Below are 21,207 nucleotides of genomic sequence, written 5' to 3' on the forward strand. Positions count from 1 at the left end.
CTAGGTACATACATGCACTCGTTCATTCAGCAGTGATTTATTGAAGAGCTTTTATGTGCCACACAGTCTTCTAGGCACGGAGATTCAGCAGTGAACAAAACAGTGAAACTCTTTGCCTTCTTTAAAGTTTACATTGTAGTAATGGGAGACAGACAATACACAAAATAGATATGTGAGCATTGCTGTGTGTTTGAAAGTGATAAGTGCTGTGGAGAAAAATAAAGCAGCAAAAGAGGGGAGAGAGATTGCTGCAGTGGACATTGTGATTTTTTTTTTTTTTTTGAGAAAGATTAGTCCTGAACTAACATCCGCTGCAAATCTTCCTCTTTTTGCTGAGGAAGACAGGCCCTGAGCAAACATCCGTGCCCATCTTCCTCCATTTTATATGTGGGATGCCTGCCACAGCATGGCTTGATAAGTGGTGCATAGGTCTACATCCAGGATCTGAACCAGTAAACCCTGGGCCACCAAAGTGGAACATGTGAACTTAACCGCTGTGCCACCGGGTCAGCCCTGTGGACATTGTGATTTTAAGTAGAGTAGCTTGGAAAGACCTTACTAAGATGGTAGTATTTGAGCAAAGACTTGAATGAGCAAAGACCCTGAAGAAATTCTATTGTGAATATTGAGAAAATATTCAGAATATTTATTTATTTAATTATTTTTTTTAGTGAGGAAGATTGGCCCTGAGCTAACATCTGTTGCCAATCTTCCTCTTTTTGCTTGAGGAAGATTATTGCTGAGCTAACATCTGTGCCAGTCTTTCTTTATTTTGTGTGTGGAACGCTGCCACAGCATGGCTTAATAAGCAGTGTGTAGGTCCGTGCCCGGGATCCGAACCTGGGAACCCCAGCCTGCCAAAGCAGAGTGTGCCAACTTAACCACTACACCACCAGGCCAGTCCCACAGAATATTTAAATGTATAATATTTCAACTTAAAAATATTTAAATTCTATCATAAATATTGAGAAAGTCCTGGGGTTGCCTCAGTGCTGTAGTTAGTGAAGGGGACATGGCATACTTGAGTGGTGGGAATCCTCTCCATGAGTCTGGGTGAAGCTCAGATCAGACTTCGGTGGTCCTGATGCCTGACATTGGCCCTGCCTTGGACCCGTGCTACAAAAGTGCTCATCTTTGGTCATTCAGCATCTTTTCTCTTCCTTTGTGTTTCCTAGGAACATGCCTTTGAAAGCAGCCAGAAATATAAAGAGGGCAAATACATCATTGAGCTGGCACACATGATCAAGGACAACGGCTGGGACTGATTGGAGAGCATCTGCCCAGCCCAGTGTCCACGTGAACGCCATCCAACTGAACATTCTACCCAGCGTGAGAGAGTGACTGAACACGTGGTTCCATCCATTTGGGGGCCTCGCCATCGGGGGCATTCTCCCACCCTGACGCCATCTTTCTGGCGATCGGCCTCTAAATCGCTGTCTCTCTGTCTCTTTGCTTTGTATCTGTCTGTGAGTTGATCCTGGCTTCTCTCTCTGTTCTAGTGTTGGCTGAAAACAAAACAACAAAAGGAACAGATGTCTGACCGCATGGCGGCAGCCCACCTTGATAAGGGTCTTGGTGCCCATGTGAGAGCTGCCTGACGGCCACTTGTCAGGAGAGCAGTGGCACAGCACAGGGGTGTGAGGAAGAGGGAAAGGGGGGGGAACCTCGAGGGTCCCGGGGGTGGGCAGGGGACGGGAGGGTAGGGGTAGAAAGAAAATTGTGCTGCTCCTGGAGACCTAGTAACTTAGGCTTGAAGTAATCGACTTGTCTAAAAGGACAAAGAGAAAAAAAATACCTCATGCCTGCATTCTTTCTGATCAGAAGCTTCTGTTCCTGACACCAAATGTGCCAGGTTAGCAAATGAGCACAAGAAGTGGCCCTAATTCTAGCTGGCGGGGCAGGGGCCTGGTTCTCCTGGGCCGAGTTGGGGAGCATCCTGGCAGTGATGAGTGACTCGGGAACAGCCCAGGTGGGTTTTGATGACTTGGATGCCTCACTGCTCCTGTGGGTAATCTTTCTCTTTGCCTCTTCAGCCAGTGTAGGTGACAAGAGAGGGGACTGCCATTTGCAATGGGTGCAAGATCTCAACATCCCAAAGCCTTTGACCAGCAACTAAGTAAAATCAATAATTGAGGAGAACAGGGAACAAAGAGGGCTGCAGTTTGGGAGCTCCTCAGAAATGGCTCAGATACTGGGCCAGAGAAAACAAAAAGTAGAACCAGTTAGCAATTCCGTCTGACCTTTCTTTCTGACCTTTAATAAGAGAAGAGCATTGTGGCAAGGAAGGGGGGGTGGGATGGGGCAATGCCGGGATTAGTTTAGATTTGAACCATTACAGGTTAGGTCATCTTTCCTCTTTGGTATGCAACGGCTTCAGTGAGATCAGCAATTCTTTGTACATAGAGTTTTGGGTGTTTTTCTCCAGTTCTATCAAGGTAGATTTTGGAAAACAAAGTCCCAAGGCTTTGAGCTTAGTGATAACCTGGCTGGTAGATTCCTCATGCCCCTAGCTGTTCTCCTTGGACTTGGGTGTTCTGTGTGGAGAGAAATCTGTCAGTGTGGTCCAGCAGTGGGGAGGGCTTAGATTTGGTGTCAAACATCGTTGCAAATTCCAGTATTCCCCCCCCATCTGAACTTCATCATATTAGGGGAGCGGAGAACAAATCCCTGTAAGGCTTAGGAGAGAGAGAGGAGTGTGATACATTTAATCAACACTGTGAAGTCTGTTCTTCAGCAATTTAGCCAGTACACGGTGCATGACCGAAACTCTTAACTGAGTTAATTTCATTGCTTAGACTGAAAATATTAGATAGGTGTAGGTTTATGTTAGGTAATTCTCAGCATCTCATTTTCCAAGGAGACTGATCCTATAGGAAAATTTCACCTTGAAAGTCACAAAAAAGTGAGTTCATCGAGACAAGAATCCATAAAATCGATTAACCAAGATTCAAGCAGCCAACCTAGAACGTTTTCAGAATTGAACCAAATTCCCACAGGGAGTAAGTCCATGGTGGAAATGTCTTTTTGTGTCTCTGTGTGCTGATTACAGAATGAGGGACTGGAGACAGGCATGGTCCCACCCTGGCGCTGGTGGACAGCGGGACCGATAGGAAGCAGGGTATCTCCAGGTTTACCAGTAGACGGCCTGTAAGACAAAAGGATTCTTAGAAATCAAATTTTGTTCCCAAAGGCTTCTTGCTCCTATATCCCGGTGCTTTAGTAGCTCTGGGAGGGTAAGTTGTTCTCCCCACGTTACTGCAAAGCAGACTGAGGTTCAGAAGCATTTCATGTCCGCTCCCAGGGAAAGAGTTCCGGCTCCCAGGCCCAAGATCTCCATAAAAACATTTTCAACTTTCACATTCCTAAGCTGGCTTGCCAGCACAGAAATCATAGATTCCCTTCTCTGTGCCCCCTGAAGGTAGTGGCCTTCGTTTGTGGATTTTGGTTGGCCCCTTTGCTCAGGGAATGTCCTGGCTATGGATGCTCCTTTCTATAAAAAGAAAATGGGGCTTAAACATGGGTAGCTGTTTTGTCTTTAAAACTAAAAATGAGTGTGGTGACATATAAACCAGACATGGGGGACCCTAGAATTTTCAAGGGGCACAGGAGACCGATGTGCCACTGTTCTTCCTTGGAGATGGGACCTCTAACTGTTGCATGGATCAGAGCAGGCTCCAATTCAACCCTGGTTCTGGTTTTTTTCAGTTACTATCCATTGAGCATCCAATGTGTACATGGCACCATTCCTGTGCAAGAGATCTGAGTAGAATGTTGGTTTTCCCATAACTACAGGGAAAAAAAGCAACCACCCATTAGGCTTTCCCTTTGTGTCAATGAAACCAAAAGTGCTTCTTATAACTAGCTCCATTCATGGCTTATCTATCTAACGTCTAGCAGTATTGGAGAGAATGCAGCTGGGCAATGGAGACGCATCAACTCATGGCCTCAGTCAGTTCGTTCTTTAATTTCCTCACCAAATTATTGACTCAGAGCATAACCAAAGACCTCATCCATTCACCCCTGGTAGGTCCAGGGAATTTGAGTTCGGTGATAAAGCTTAGGCGGGGTGCAGGGAGTAGGGAAGGGGAAAAGGGGAAATGAGAAAGGGAAAGGCATGAAGTTCTATACCTCAGCCAGCAGCTGCCTTCACTTTCAACTGAAGTCCAGCCGGCAGACTCTCTAGTTCCATCTCCTCTGTGCCACCCTAGGTCATATGGCCTTGGCGGCCCTGGATTACACCCAAGCCCCCAGGATATTTGTCTCAGGCTGCTGATGGGTTGATTTGACGTGAATCACATACAGCCAAAACCTGATGCCCAGAGAATGTCAGCTGAGCCTGAGTGCTGCCCCAACTCCTATGACAGTACGATCATGGAGATAGGTTAGAGGAAATCTTTACTGGCGGTGGATCAGTGTGTGAAAAAGAGCTGTCCCCTTTATAAAGAGATTTGCAAGCAGATATATATAAAAGAAACAGTTGCTTATGAAATATACTTTTGTAAATAATATTTAATTTTTTAAATAATATATTTGGTGCTGTTTTCTCAGATCCCCTGAGAGCACTTTTTATTTTCATTTTTAAATTCTATGGTTTCCTCTGCATTTCTTGAAGTATATTTTAAGGGAAACGGTGATCACCAATATACTCTTTTTTAAAAAAGATCTCTATCGCTTTATTCTGGACGGAGGCAGCAGAGCAGTGCCTCTCCGCGTTTCTTCCCGGTGGAACAGACTCTGCAGTACATTACCAGGTTGAGAACTGAAATATTTTCTTGCACCAGTATTGGCTAGAAAAGAAAAGAAATAAAACCAATAAATTTAGTAACAACCTAGAGTGATTCCTCTTGTTGGAAGAATTTCCAACAAATTGGAATCTTGTTTTTAATTTTGTGTGTGTGTGTATGTGTGTATGTGTGTGTGTGTGTATAAAGAGCACTTTGGATTGTGCCTCCTGTTTTCTTTCTTATTGGGGACACTATACCTACAGTTTACACCTTGGGCACATAAGGTTCTTCTTCTCTTTCTCTCTGGTGGTTTGTTTCTGAGTGGACCAACGGCACAAACCACGAAGATTCTGTTTTCCTGAGCACAGAGCTGTAGCCGGTTTGCTCCTTATTCTTTGTGTGCTCAGCTTTTACAGACTGTAAAGGAAATCTGTTGTTTGTGAAGATCAACCAGAGTCAAATCTGTGTTTCTAACCAAGATGTGAGTGTATTCATTCACGTATCCCAGGGTTCCCGTTGTTGTAGAAGCCACATCATGTTAAACATTAACTGATTTGAGTTGAAAAAACCTTAATAAAATAATATACATACTTTGTAGGTAAACAGCTTTTTTTTTTTAAGGTCAGATTGCCTCGGGTTCAGGAAGAGGTTGGGAGATCAACTCTTGAACACAATCAACTTAACATATTTTAAAAAAGAGTCTGCCTCAAATGAGAAAACATGCTAGTGGTCTAGGTAGAGGAAAGAGATATTTAATTCTAAAAATTAAAACATAGTCATGAAATCTGCCAGCAGCGAAAGGTAAAGCCAAGAAGAAACAAGCTATTCTCCTATTACCAAATTCTCTCTGCCCGTGTGTTTTTGTATAACGTTTTGGTGAAAGTGAGAGTCGACTACTTTTTCCAACCTGCAGAGACTATCTTTCAATACAGAATCCGTCTCTTTACGCCTGTGTTTACAAACTGTATTTGTTGGGTTTGGGTTTTGTTATTTTCTTTCTTTATCTTTTTTTTTGGTTGTTATTGTTGGCATTTTTCAGGTCACTTATATAACAAAGATTATTTTCAAGTAATTTGTCCCCCCTTTTCCTGTGTTTGTACATAGTGGCTCAGTATTAGAGAAAAGTGCATTGTTTCTGTCATATTTCCAATCTGTGTTGGTGCTCATTTGAGAAAATAAAGTTTTCAAATATTAATTCTTTGGAGGACTCATCTGTCTTAATTGACCCAGCATGTTTTGTCTTGACATTTAATATTTAAAGTAACTGAAAGGCCTGCAGGTCATCTGTCTAACCCCATTCACAGATCTGTCAACTGAGACCTAGAGGGGTTATTTTTTCCCGGGACAATTGGCCAACTAATGAATGAAAATCAGGCCTCCTGCTTATCTACAAATGCTTCTCCTGGCTTTAGATATCAGAAATGCTGAATGACCTGGATCATTTCTGTCTACGAAGTCCCATATTCTTAGACTCTATAAGCTTTTCTGTTTATACCGATTTCTTTGGTGGAGATAGGACTGTATTAGGTGGAGGGGGAAAAAGGAGTAAAACAACAAAATTATGTCAAAAACAGGCAGCATTATCTTCGAATAATTGGCTAATAATGGGAGATATATATTCAGAGTTATAATGTATAGAAAATCAGGTCTTCTCACTCATTGAACAGATATTTATTAAACATCTATTAGAGTCCAGGCATTGGGTGAGGCAACCATCATAATAAATTAGCTGTTCTTGTCTCCAAGTGTCTTTCTTCCAGTATTGTCCATAGGCACACACAGTCTTGCATAGCCAGTCATGGTAAGTACAGTTTTGTCTTCTGGTGCCTTCATTTAACAGACTACACGTTTTTGCCTAGACATCATCAATTTATCCTATATTTTGAAGTACTTTTTCAAAAGCTTGCCTCCATAACTTAGCAAGTTCCCACCCTGTGTAGGCAACCTAAATAACAAAGAAAAAGATATTAAAATCACGTACGTGTATATGTTTATACATTGGTGATAATATTTTAAAAGCCTCTTTCCTATAAAATAGGAAATACCTTCTCTACTTCCTGTGAGTTTTCACCTAGTCTTTCTGGGCCCAGCCACAGTTGACTTTTATTTGTCCTTGGGTGTATTATCTTCTTCCTGTGACGTGTTTTGCTTCAGTGGATGCGCCTGTTATCGTTACGTTCTTGTTTGCCTTTGGCAGAGAGGAGACAAAAGATAACGTGTGCAGGAGACAGCCCGTCTCAAACCAGCAAGCCTTGGGTCCTCACGCTTCCAAGCTCTTACACCCCACAGTGGCTGTCCAGGAGATTCTGGGAGAAAGTGAGGGGGGGGGCACTAATGTTCACTGAGCGCCTGGTTTGCAGCAGATTCTGTGTTGGGTGCTTTGCCTACATAACCTCATTTAGGATCCTCAAAATGAGGTACTTCCCTCACATCACCCTAGGAGTCCTCACCACCCCGTGGGAGAGCAATGACAAATGCTGACTCTCTCCATTTTATAGATGATGAAATTGAGGTTTTGCAAGGTTTCATTGCCAGTGACAGGGTCAGGATTCATAGCCTGTCTCACTTCACAGCCCGGTATTCTTCCCTATACTGTGTTCCAAATTTCGTCCTCTCTTTTCTTCTAGGCTTCTTAATTCTAGTATGGCTACACAAGGCACTTTCTCAGTTTGCCTACTAAGACTGTTTAAGAAGTAAGGTTCAGGGAATGCAAACTAGAAAATGAACATAAGCAAAGCCACAGAGGTCAATGCTACCTGAAAATATCCCATATTCCATAGCTGAATATAAGCTGGGCTTTGTTGTTGTTTTTTAATACTCTGTAATGAATTATATATGTAATCCATGGCCCCTTGATTAATGGTAGGTACTTAATAAATGCTTGGTGAACATTGCATTAATGTGGATGGTGGAGAATTAACAGCTTTTAAAAATCTGCTTTACATGTTAGTATCCCTAAAAGGAGAATGGAGAAGAGGTTAGTATTAAATGTTTCCTACATAAGGTAAATGGTTACATCATGAGCGATCTGTTTATTATTTGCATTTGTTTACTCAACAAGCATTTTTGGACATCTATTTTGTGCCTAGTGTAGTCAGGAAACTAATCTCAGGGAGCAGAAAATCAGTGGTATAATCTTGCAGAGTGGGAGAACAAAGGGTTTTGCATGGCCCTCACTACTGTTGGCCAAATATCCAGCCACATCAGCCTTGATGCTCACGGGCATCTGTTTCCTGCAGAAGCAATTGCTCATAAATCCTTTAATCTGGACCCAATAAATGGCTTGTATCCCAGGGCAGGGCACAGGGCAAGCTTTGGAGTTAGAGCACCTGGTTTCAGATGCTGGTTTCCTTTAGTAAAAAGGAAAGGGCTCAGCCCAGTGCCTGGCACATAGTAAGGAGTCAATAATACAATAATTGTTATTATTATAGATTGCTCAAGTCTATTTCAAATTGGGAGTGGGTTGAAGAGGACTAGTGTATTTGCTTTTTATGTACATTATTTGTTTAATTTCACAACAACCCTATGACGCGAATATCCCCGTTTTACAGAGGAAGAAACTGAGGCTCAGAGAGCGTAACTAACATGCCCATGGAACACGTGGGATTTGTTAACCCTTGTTCTCATTCTGAAGCCCACACCCTCTCTGTGGCCCCAGCCTGCCATTCAGGAAATAGGAATAACTACCAAATAGGAAACTTTCTGGCAGATCTGACTAAGCACACACCCAAAATATCATGGCTATTTTGCTCTCTAATGTTTTATTCTTTTTCTCATGAAATGGAAATCCTGGCTTTCCCATTGGAAGCCAAGAGCTTAGAATTGAGGAAGAGTTGAGTTGTATTATACCTTTATTTTGCAGAATTTCAGACCTATTGATTGTAGCACTATGATTTTATATTTCTTTTGAGGAGGAAAAAAGTGTTGCTTTCAGTTGTTCAGACTGATTTAAAAGATAAAAATCCAAAATCTTCCCACATGGAAGTGACTAAAGTATCTTAACTTATGACAGCATCTCTAAGAGGCCGTTCGGGGGTAACTCTCCAGGACAGCTTGGAACAATCCAAGGATTAAAAGTTCACGTCACATGAAGATGCTTCTAATTCCCAAGTGATATGGGATCATTTTAATGAGAGCCAGAGTAGCTAAAGAAGCCGAATTTTTCAAGGCATTAGCAAATTATTTGAAAACTATGACAGAACAATAGAGTTATATTTATTTTGAATGAAAATCATATTAGTAATTTATCCCCAGCTCAGAAATGAGCAGGGTCAGCTAGAAAGGAAGTTGTCTTTGGTGCTGGACAGATGGGGATCTGAAACCTGACTGCATGCACGTATACTGATCACTTTGAGGAAGTCACTGCAATTCTCAGGACTAGTTTCCATCATTTGTAAATCAGGAATACCAGCAACCACACATAAATTATTGTGAGGCTCAAATAACAGTCATGAAGTGCCCAGCACATTGCCCAGATCAAATAGGGCTTGGCAAGTGTCACTTGTCTTTTCTTTTTTTTGCTGAGTGATTGGAACACACTGTGATGTGCACTTCTAGCACATAGGATATTTAGGATCCAGCATTCATCCCTCTAAACCCACCTCTACAAAGGAGACTGACACCCAGGGAGGTTAGGTAACCAACACTTGGTCCTGGGCTCTGCTCATTATCCTTGCACCCTGGTCTAATATGTAGGCAACATGCCAGAGAAGAAGCAGCATGCTCTCAGACTCGCTCACCTCCCCTGGATCACCTGCCTTCAATTCTGAGCTGCTTCTCCAGACCAAGGCCATGCAAGCACAGCAAGCAAGCAGTTGAAGCAGGGATGTTTTATTCATGGTTTTACTAATGGAGTCTCGGGAAAATTTTGGTTTCCCATCCCCAGAAGCAAAAATTAATCTACAGAATGTTCTTGAAATTTATTAACTGTTTTCTTTTTTTTCCTACCACATTCTTTGAGCCACCTTGATAGAGTTTAAAACATCCCTTCACAAAAGTAGGATAATTTGAGCTGTCGTTCCTTTGGCTGGTATGTTTGGTACCAAACTACCACAGTGTCGAAAATCGAGAATATAGGTTAATAATGCTGCTGCAGACATATTAATCCTATGTTGAACATGCTTTGTTTATTACCAAAACAGCTGCTACTCCAACAGGAGCTTGTATGAGCTTTGTCCAGTTCCCAGTCTCTGATTTCTGCAGCCATTGGAAGAACAGCACCCATATCTCCTGGAGGCACTCAGGCTTGAAGTTGTTTCCATGGTGACGAGACATACCTAAGGTTCAGGTTTCATTTCATTTTATATCTCAAAGATATTATAAAGAAATAGAATGCCAGCCGTCTGAGGGAGACGGATTGAGGAAGAGGAGAGCCACTGACCTTCTGGGGCCCTAGCTGTAGTAGGGACTTCTGGGAGTTTCTGTTTAACAAGGGGGAGCGGGTAGTCATCTTGCAAAGAAAAGGTCAGCGTCACCACAGAGATAACTGGTTGGGACCTGTTGTGTCCATTGCATCGGATAGTTCATCTTGCCTCAGGTAGACCTAGGTTTAGCCTGAGGGAGACTTGCCTGAAAAAGCAGTGCGATAAGGCAGGCAGAACTCAACATGAGAATGCCTGTAAAGATCTTTTCTGCCTCTGAGCAGGACACTAACAGGTGTGGGGGGATTAAAAAGTGGGTTTCCAGGCTCTAGTCAACTCCCCGTAACCTTGGATAGGTGGGTTACCTTCTGAGGCTCAGCTGACTCATCTGTAAAAGTGGGTTGTTGTAAGGACTATGTGAGATAATGCACATCGAGTGCTGAGATGGAGCCTGGCACTCTAGAGCTAGAGAAACATTGATTATAGTGGTGAAGGCAAGGCATGGATGTATGTTACTCAAAGTGGAAAAATGCATGTGAATCACTGGACAAATCCTACTGGATAATTCATAGGATGGTTTATAACTATCCTTTTTCTTTGCACGCACTTTCTAAACGTGTTTTATTTTATATTTCTGTCCAGGGAATTTGGCAAATATTAAATATCTCCCCATAACTTACACATTCTTTCAGTAAGTCTTTATGAGCCAGGCATTTTGCTAGAGAAAAACAGACAAGGCCCCTGCCCTCAGGGCATTTTCTCAATTCCCTGCAGAGAAAGTTTGTTTAACAAGAGGGAATGGGTAGTTGCCCAATGAAGAAAAGGTCAGAGTTACCACAGCAATTAGTTGTTCGGACTAGAAAGTGTAGTTCTAGAAAGGCTTCCCAAGGGCCCCTTGCTGCCCATCTTCCGCTGGGTCTCTGTAGCACTTGACCCAGGCCTCTGCTATGGTCCTTACTGGGTTGTCTTGTCCCTAGGACTCCCTCCAGGCCAGGGACCCAGACTCTTTACAGCTGGCCAGACTAGCAGTTCAGTGAATGTTTAATGAACAAATAATCATGTGGATGTAAGGATGGTCATCCAACGAAAGAATTATTCCTTTTGACCCCAACCCATAAGGAAATTAGTGATATTGATTGAAGATATGTGGGGGAAAGGAAAGATTGCTTTAGCATTTACCTTCATTCTACTGGAAACAATAAGGTAAATGAAAGAAGTTTAGAAAACAGGAAAGGTAGCTAACAGGCATGTATATTACATTTCACAGTGGGAATGAAGGTTCTCAAATGGTTTCATTCAGTCCAACCTAAGTACAAGTGGTGGGGAGCATGGGTGACTGGCAGTCACTCATGTAAGAGCAAGGAGGAGGATTTCTCCACATAGAGTATGTTGGAGAGAGAGCTGAGCAAAGTCTTAGGGACACAAACATGAGTCATTTGAGCTGGCTGGTCAGAGAGTGATGTGCTAACTGCTGCCCAAGAACAGACCTCACCAGTATGGCCTACATGTAGGCAATGTATGGACTCACTCAGTCGTGTAGGCTGGGTAGTTGGTGAACATGGACTCTAATCCTTTCTGCAGGGTCCCTTTAGGTTCAGCCTCTTCATTTATAGGCCCCCCATAATCTCTCTGAGTATTTCCTCTTTCTATTCCCTATCTCTTTGGTCTAGGGAATCCCTTTCAAGTGAGGAATGGAGAAACTGTGCTTTAATTTATGGTGTTTTCTCCCAGATAGTTTGTTCTTGCCTAAAGTCTTTTTTTTCTTACTTTTGATGGCCTAGGATTTTGAAACTCCAAAGCCAAAGAAATATAAATATATTTTCAAGTCAGATGTAATTTACAGATAGTAAAATTCACAGTTGTACAGGTCTATGAATTTTGACAAATGTATACAGTCATGTAACTAACCATCACAATAAATATTTGCAACACTTCAAAAAGTTCCTTCATGTCCCTTTTATAGCCAACCCTCACCTCCCATCCCCAGTTCCTGATAACCCTGAGCTGTTTTCTATTCCTGTAGTTTTGCCTTTTCCAGAATGCTGTACATTAAGCAGCCTTTTGAGTCTGGCTTTTTTCATAATGCTTTAACATAATGCTTTACAGATTCATCCATGTTGATGCGTGGATCAGTAGGTCATTCCTTTTTATTACTGAATAGTATTCCATCGTATGGCTATACTGCAGTATGTTCACCAAGTGGTAGACATTTTTGTTGTTTCCAGTTTCTGGCTATTATGAAAAAGCAGCTGTAAATATCCGTAGGCAAGTTTTTGTGTATATTGTATATTTATTTTCACTTCTCTTGGGGAAATTCCTAGAAGCGAGATTGCTGTGTCATATGGCAAGTAGATGTTCAAATTTAGGAGAAATTAACAAACCTTTTCCAAAGCGGTTGTGCCACTTTGGATTCCCACCAGCAGTGCATGAGGAGTTCCAGTTGCTTCCCATCCTTGTCAGCACTTGGAACTGTCTATTTATTTTTCATTTTAGTCATTCTGACAGATGTGGATACTCATTTTTTTTCTTTCTGATCTACTGCCACATTCCTCCCTTCGGATAAATGTACAGAAAATCCCATCTGACAAAACAAGGTGAGGAGCCAAGAGGAAACTTAAGAGTGACTTTACATAATAAGCAAAAATATATTTTGCTTCATAAAAAACATAAAGAAGGAAAAAATGAAGAAATGAGAAAGCAGGTGTTGTGAAGAGGGACACAGGTATGGGATCTCATAATCTTTCCAATAAGGTTTCTTTTTGTCATTCATCTAGGTAGGAAACATACCCTTTGACCAAATTTTCTGATTAATCCATTTGGAAAAATCCACTTCTCCTCTCCACATAGATTATAAAACCAATGCCTTTGTGTTAACTCCTATTTTCCAACCTAGTCTCCTTTAAACCAGAAATGCCAGCTCTTGCAGAAAGATGGCTGGGGTGATAGCATTGCTAAAATAGTCACATGTAAAACAATTATGAAGGATTGCACATTCAAAGGAAGACCTGACCCTTGACCCCAAATTATGCTATTTCTTAGTTATTTAGAAAGTGATTTGACGTGAGTCTTTGAATCCTTTTGAAGAATCATCTTGTTCTTTTCCTTGTCACTCCTCACTCACTTCACTGGCACACACATTTGCAGGATAATCTTGCAATTTATAATCTTGGCCATTTAGTTCAAGGCTCCAGTGAGACTCTTTCGACCTCTAAAAGACAGTGCTTGAATCAAGATCTAGAAAACTCACCTGAGAAAGAGACCACACTCCCTCATTGTGCATGAGAATCAAAAGGAAGGCATTTCTTTCAGCTGTGTGTGGGACACACACTGGGGGCTGTTTGCCCAGGGTTGCTTCTTGTAAACCTCTGTGCAGCCAACAGGAGGAACAAAACACCCTGCAGCCTACCCTGAGAGGCTGTACATTCCACTTCCTTCCCTGGAAGGAGAAATTGCTGTCTGTAATCCACACTGCCTACACCAATCACCTCTGTTTTACCAAACTCCAGGGAGAGCAAGGGGCCAGAGGGGTCGCAACTTTGAAGAAATCAGGTAATCTGCTGACTGGTTGGCGATGCTTACTTTTGGTTTCTAGGCAATAAATCATGACTTACAAGCCAAAGGCTACTTCTGGTTTCAGCCACTCTCTGGATCCATATTCCTTAAGGCCCTGCATCCAGGTGACCCAATAATACGGCATGTGCAAAGCCTGCTGAAACTGAGTGTCCATGTTTGAGAACCAGACTCCAGACATTTGGTTCAAAAAGTGGTGCTGACACAATCGGGTCAAGTGGAGCTGTCAGGAAAGTAGCTACTAATAATAGTTGCTATGTGTTGAGCACTAGCTCTGAGCCAGCCACCGAATGCTCCACACGTTCTTTTCTCACTCGCCTTCACATTAGCCCTCTAAGACAGGCCCTATTACTAACTCAGTTTTATGGTAAAAAAAACCCTGAGGCTTAGTGAGATGGTGACTTCCTAAGGGCCCACAGAGCCGAGTTTTAAGCCCACGTAATGTGACTCTGGAGTTTTCATTCTTAACTACTGTATATTCTACCTCCAACTAGAGCCCCATTGCAGCAAAAATCCCCGGGCAGATAAGTCTGACAATGGGAAAATGTGAGGACAAAATGTTTCCCAGATTTCGAAATATACTTCAAAAATCAACCATTTCAGCAAGTCATTCATTTATTCATTTAACAAAGTCTTATGAACATGTACAGACGCTGGGGATACAACAGTAGCAAGATAACTATGGTCCCTGCCCTCATGGACCTTCCAATCTTAAAGAGAAAATTACAATAAGAAAATGATATATTTCCTCAGAGGTATGAAGGAGCAATGCCAGAGAGGAGGAAGAGGTGCCTACGTCTGATTGTGGGAGCTGCATAGAGGAGGCATCCTAGGGGCTGAGTCTCAAAGAACAAAGAGAAGTCACCAGTGGACAAGGGTGTGTGTGTGTGTGTGTGTGTGTGTGTGGGTGTGTGTTTGTATACATGCATGTGCATATGAGAGGATGTGAGGTTGCACAGAGGAGAAAAGGAAGACGCATTCTGGGTAGAGGGGATAGCCCGGCACCAATATGCAAACCTCGGAGCGCACACGTTTGGTGATGTCTGGAACACAGGGTTCAGGAGAGGAGGAGGACACTGCACAAAGTGCGCGGGGCCAGGCCTTGAAGGGCCTTGTAAGGAATCTGGGTTTTAACTCACAGGCAACGAGAAGCCTTTAAAAGATTTTGGGCAGACGCATGACTTGCTCAGATGGACATCAAATTCCAACTTGGTCAGTTATGGAAGGAAGGATTAGAGAGAGTCTAAATGGGGGCAGGGAGAACTTTTAGACGGATGTGGCAATGTTACAGATGAGAAAAGATGAAATGCCTAACCCAGGGCAGTGACCATGGGGGTAGAGAGGAAGAGACAATTGAGAGTCTGATTAAGAAGGCAGAATCCACGGGCTCTGAGGATTGTTTCACCATGAGTTAGCATAGTGGTTAACTGCAGAGGCTGTGGTTCCAGACTCACTGGTTCCATACACTTCCTGGTAGTGTGACTTGGTCAAATTACTAATGCCATCTGCTTCAGTCTCCTCAACTATAAAATGAGGATAATAATAGTACTTAGAGCATAGGGTTGTGATAAAGATCAAATGAGATCCATGTGCCTAGAACAGTGTCTGCCATATTAAGTTCTCAACAAATTTTCTAGTTATGTCATTTTAGTGAGAGACAGGGAAGGATCTGGGCTGTGTCCCAGGTTTCTGACCTGAGTCATTATGTCAACATGAACTGGGTGCAGGGTACTTTCCTTGAAAAGCCTGCAGTCTAACAGAGCACCTGCTAGAAACACTGTGAAACTGATCCTGATTAACCATCACTAAAATCTGATGTACTTATTTAGCCATGGAAGTAATATCTGACTCTGGAGTAGCTCCAGGTTCTGGGCTGCCTGACTCACAGTAATATTTTCTGCCTTTGTTCTGATCAAGGTTCTCAGAAGATATTTTTCAAACGATCAAAAATGTTTCATGTGGTCCTAATACTCTTCAAGTAATCCTAGATCATTGAAAAAAGTACTAGGAAATGCTCCCTGAAAAGATAATTTCTTCAGATTTCTAAGTTTTTTGTTTTGCTTTGTTTTTTTACTTTAAGAAGTCTTTCTAGAACTTTCTATATGTCTTTTCCCCAAGTGAATTCTATCCCCTCTGAATGCCTGGGAATAACCCTAGTGGGAATTTATGGTTGGCTCTTCTATTTTTTTCCTTTCAGGAGTAGATCCTTCCAGTTTGAATCTCTGCCACTTTCAGAGAGACACTTTGGTACAAATAATTTTGAGCATGTGATGTTGCCTTCTACTCATCCAGCCAGCCCGCCATCCACCCACCCATCTACTCATACAGACTATTTGACTATGTGTTATAGTGGTGAAGAGCATAGAATTTGGAGCTAGACACACCACTATTAAGATTTAGCACTTAATAGCTGTGAGACCTTGAGGCTGTCATGTAACCTTTCTGAACCCAAATACTTGTTTGTAAAATAAGGATTCAAAAAAGTATCTCCTCACATTTCTCTTGTGAGGATTAAATGAGAAGGAATATAAAGTATGAAGCTGGGCATGTATTAAACACTTCATTATTGGTAGTTGCTTTTATTATTCTGCAAGCCAGGCTTTGTGCTAGACACTGAGCATTATGTAATCAACAAGAGAGTCAGGGGCTCTGCCTTCATGGAATTTACGATCTAGAGGAGAAGAAAGACATGGAATAAATAATTTCTCCCAAACAATCCCATCTCATTAAACAGCACTACTATCCTCCTAGTTTATTATTATTTATTATTAGTTCAAAATCTAGAAGTCATCTTTGATTCCTCTCTATCACTAGCCCCCGCCCCATATCTAACCCACAGATAAGTCCAGTGAGCTCTACCCCAAAATATATCTCAAATGTGGCCAGTTTTCACCATGATGTTACATCATGTTACAACCTGGTTCAAGCCACCAGCTCCCTTTGTCTGGACTCCAGCAACAACCTCCTTAACTGGTCTCCTGACTTTCATTCATGCCCCTTATAGTACATTTCCAAGAATAGGCACGGGGATCGTCTCAAAGCATAAATCACACCCTGCTGGTCCTTTGCTTAAAACCCTGCAATTAGAATAAAATTCAACCTTAAGGCCCTACATACTCTGGCACCTGCAGCCTCACTATCCCCAGCCATATGGACGTTCTTTCTGTGCCTTGAACGCATCAAGCTTGTTTCTGCTCAGGGACTTTGCGCCGAGGTCTCCTCTGCTTAGGATGCTCTTCCTCCATTCCTCCCATCCCTGACTCCTTCTCACCCATCAGGTTTCTGTCAGATGTCTTCTCCTCAGAGAGGACTTCTCTGGCCACCCCACCTCATTGTGCCAGCCCTCATCATTCTATCCTGTTACCTTGTTTTATTTTCTTCATATCACTGCTCTCTCTCTCTCTCTTTCTTTTTTAATCTCTACATATAGCCAGGCTCCATGAGGGGCAGGACTTTGTCTGTCTTCTTGCTTCCATATCCATATGCCTTGAATATTACTTGGCACTTAGTAGGTGCTCTGTAAATATTTTTTGAATTAATGATTGAATGACTGAAATAATTCCAATAAAGTGTGTGTGATCACGGAGCAGTACTGCTGGGGCAGTGTGGTGACGGCTGCTCAACTAGGTATTAGAAAAGATTTCCATCTGTCTGAAATTTAAATTCAGTCCTGCCTGATAGCAAGAACTTGGACTGGAATTTTCTCAGGATTCCTTCCAATGCAAGATTCTGGGATCTATGCCCTTTACTGTGTCCTGAAGTGTCCTCCTTTCACCTGGTTCTTAGCAATACTCAGATTAAAGAGCTACTGTGGCCAAATGGTTGGTGAAATGGAGAACTGGCCCCCACTGTTAACAGAGCAATCAATTACCTTCCTAAAAGAGACACTGCCAAAATTCTACTCAGATTATTTCACAGCTGAAGTAATAACAAAGACTCCCATTTGTAGTGCACCTTCCACATTCCATTCATCTTGCATACCTCTTGGCTGATTCTTACACCAACTCTGAAAAGTAGGTATTATCCTCCCCCTCATCTTGCATATAAGGAACCTGAGGTCCAGAGGAGATTCCACGTGCCCAAGGTCACAAAACTGATAAAGAGGTGAGCTAGGATTCAAACCCAGGTCTATCTGGCTCTGATGTCTGGGCTGGTTCCACAACAGTCTAGAGAGCCAACTCCTCAACACAGGGGTAGATGGCATTGATATCAACCTATCTAATGCTAATTTAGGAAAACAATCCTGAAAGAAAGAGTTCTACAGTGAAAAGAAGACTCTGTGATTAGTCTGCTGGCCCAGCGGGAATGGTGAGTTTCATCTACTGCTAGTCAGAGCTATTTGGCTTCTGGAGATTCAAGAGCAGGACTGTGGGGACCTTGACAAAAACTATTTTCAACGACAATGAGCTCATGAAGGGCTTCTCTGGGTTGTGCCAGGGAGGGCAATGTCCTCACAGTGACGAGAACATTCTGGAGGACAGGAACGAGGAAGAGCCTTTAGGGAAACAAGTGTGCCAGAAAGTCCCTGGACAGAGGACAGATGGATTCAGGGTAGGGTGGTGGAGAAAGGGAAGAGAAGTAATGTGTCCACAGCTGGAGACCAGGAAGAAGAGTTTTGTAGCACCCTGCCTTCTTCCAGAATGTTCTTCACTGCCTACCTGGCTGAAGTACCCTTTTATTCTTCTCAGAGCCTTTCATTAAGAGAGAAAAGAACTTAGTCAAGCAGTTGGGGGAGACCTTCATGGGCAGCTGCTACGGAAATCTCACTGAGTCCCTAAATGTCACCTCCTCAGAGAGGCCTTCCTTGACCGTCTCATGTAAAACAGACCCCACCACACACCATTATTTTCTATTACTGTACCTGAGAATTCTCTCAATAGTATTTCTCACAACTTGTAATTGCATGTTTATTAATTTTCATATTCATTGTCTGGTTCTCCCCCTAGGGCAGAGACCATCTTTGTTTTATTCACCGATGGGTATTCAGAACCTGGAACAGTGCTGGTGTGAGGTAAATGTTTAGAAACTATTTGTTGGGTGACCAAAGGAATGAATGGTGTCCAAGTGGCTAATCCTTAAATTGGGCACTCTGTGGTGTGTAAATAAATTACTGTGTACTCATCCTCCTCAATATTTGCATATAGATGAAATCAGGTTAGAGTTAATACCAAGGATAGGTCCAAAGGGGAAATAAGGACCACTCCCCAGGAAGCATCAGGGGGAAGTCTTGCTCCTTTGTCTGCTGAGGGGGAGGGAATTCTGGGCTGCTTTTATGGAAATGAGCCTGAGTCAATTTAGCCCCAGCTCTCTCCTCCCCAACGCTAGCCCCTAGTCAGTGCTCAGTTGGGGGCAGAACATGGTGAGGCAGGTCATGCTGGGGCTTGCCCCACTTTGTGCTGCCAGGAGCTCTGGCTGGCTCCCATCAGACATATGCCGGTTGTTGGCAAGCAAGAAGGAAGCAAGCTGTAGCAAGTACAAAGTCTGCCACCCCTAGACTTGAAGTAGTCGGCTAAGGGAAGCGAGCTGGTTCTGGGTTGGAGACCATTATTTGCCATCTAACAAGCAGGTGTTTTGGGGGCAGATTATTTCTCAGCAGGTTGAAAAACAGGGCATGCATGATATTTTGTTTCTCCTTTGTCCTTGCTGATAGCGGGGTTCACCCTGAGGTCTGGTCGACCTGGTTCTTTTAAGGGGGACCTTGAAATGTAGATTAGCACATAGTGTGGAACAGATGGATGCCCTTCTCTACCCTCGCCTACCCATTCTTCTTGATGCCATCCTGTGTTTATGAACTGTGAGACCTCTGATAAATGTCATTAGGGAAGATAAATGGGTCTAGGAGACCTCTCACGATGGTCTTAGCAAGAGGCATCGCTGTTCAGATTGGGCTTCTAACTGGTATGAATCTAGAGAAGGGAAACCAAGTTCTGCTTGTCTCCATGAGCCTTCTTATCAGAGACATTTATGTCATGGGCCTGCGCATTTAGAGATGCTAGTCACTTTTTTCCATTAGTGTGAGGAGCTTGGGTGGCTTTGGTTTACCCTCACATTTCCCTGCCTCTTATATTCTGGTAAGAAAATTAAGACAGTTTATTGATCATCTACTATATTCCAGGCACTGTAGTAGGCATATTTTCCAAATTTATCTCATTTCACCTGTATTAAAACCATTTTGGGATAGATTATTATTCCTTTTATATACATGAGAAGACAGAGGTTCAGAAAAGTAGAATAAATTTACTAAGCCCTCTCAGCTAAGACGCTGAATTAGAATTTGAACCCAGGGTGTCTGGCTCCTAAACTTGTGTGTTCTTCTCATCCAGGGCCCAAGAACAAGAATGCGGGAACAAAGTATAGTGACCAGACTACACTGCTTATCAGCATGAATCGAACACTAAAGACCGTTTAGCAAGTCTGCTTTTACTTGGGAGAGACGGAGGAGGGGGAGAAGGGTGGTGTGAAAAAAATTGTTTTGGTGCGGTTCAATCTACTCTCAGCACCCTGTGCCAGCCAGATAAGCTGAGCCTCTCTCAATAGGCGACCTTGTTATTGTAGCATCAGAGAAAAGGTGACCTGGGTAGAGACTAACCCCAACTTGGACCAGAACTTCCATCCAAGGTAACTGACGACTCTTGTTAGATAAGAGTCACAATTTTCAGCCCTGCCCAGGAATATCTGTGGGAATAAAGGCTCTAATAAAATGGAAGTTAGCCTGCATGCTTGTCTCCTGCCCTGAACTAGGAGCAGCTCAGCAAGACAGAAATCCCAAAGCAGCGACTTGTCTTGGAGGCCAATGACTTAGTCACCCCAACCTCTATCATGCTGCTCCTTCTGCAGAAAACAAGCCCCGGACTCTGCCTTCTGGGATGGAGCGTGAGCCCTACTGGCCTTCTGCAACCCAGCTCAGGAAGTTTGCTGCTTCCTTATTTGAGATGCATTATTAAACTGTAATCATATTGTGAGGGGAGCCAGCCAAAGCAGTGGCTATTAATAGGGAGGTAAGAAAGCTGACTCGGGAGGAAGCTGACTTAGGCTGGAGGGGAGAGCCTGGCCACCTTGGCCTACAATCCTTGGCAAGAAGTCAGCGGGAAAGAGACCTGAGCTCATTTCGTTCCTGGGCCAGAGTGAGCACTATCTGGATTTCTCAACTTTGGAAAGAGAAACCTGAAGCAGTCCTGATCTAAGGGATATAGAGCCGTCTTCCCTGGGTCCTTGGGGAGTCTCAGAGCCCTGAGAACAAACAGCTTAGATAGCTATGACTCAGCAGAGCAGCAGCTCGCCCCTCACAATGTCAGCAGTCCATGCGACTTGGAAAAGGACGCTGGGGCTACATTTCTGTGGCCTCCCTCAGCTGAGAAGCCAGAGCTGACCCAGCCCTTAGCAGGCCAGAGCTCCCCATTGGCAGAGACGTCTGAGTAGGGAGATTCTATTTCTGGCTTCTTGATAAGGCTTGGGGGAGTGGGTGTTACAGAAAGGTGGAAGCAGAGAGGTGAAGGCCCACAATGACCGAAGGGCATAGTGCAGAAGGGCCTGATGATGGGGGAGAAATTTTT

The 21,207-nt window shown here is 43.1% G+C and overlaps 1 protein-coding gene and 1 long non-coding RNA gene across 6 annotated transcripts in view; both read left to right on the plus strand.

Annotated features, from left to right (window-relative positions):
• YPEL2 (yippee like 2) overlaps window positions 1-5,919 on the plus strand; it is a 61,927-nt gene extending 56,008 nt beyond the window's left edge. For all 5 annotated transcript variants that reach the window (XM_070562340.1, XM_070562338.1, XM_070562336.1 and 2 more), the window contains one exon: window positions 1,176-5,919. In XM_070562340.1, coding sequence (XP_070418441.1) covers window positions 1,176-1,265 — 90 coding nt within the window. In that variant the 3' untranslated portion in view covers window positions 1,266-5,919. The remainder of the gene's footprint in view (window positions 1-1,175) is intronic.
• Window positions 5,920-17,827: 11,908 nt separating this feature from the next.
• Window positions 17,828-20,348, plus strand: LOC139074075 (uncharacterized). Its single transcript, XR_011523441.1, has 3 exons — window positions 17,828-17,962; window positions 18,601-18,665; window positions 19,978-20,348. It is a non-coding gene; the product is annotated as an uncharacterized lncRNA (long non-coding RNA).
• The last annotated feature ends 859 nt before the right edge of the window (window positions 20,349-21,207 follow it).

Source organism: Equus przewalskii, chromosome 10, assembly GCF_037783145.1.
Source record: "Equus przewalskii isolate Varuska chromosome 10, EquPr2, whole genome shotgun sequence".
NCBI classification, from domain to species: Eukaryota; Metazoa; Chordata; class Mammalia; order Perissodactyla; family Equidae; genus Equus; species Equus przewalskii.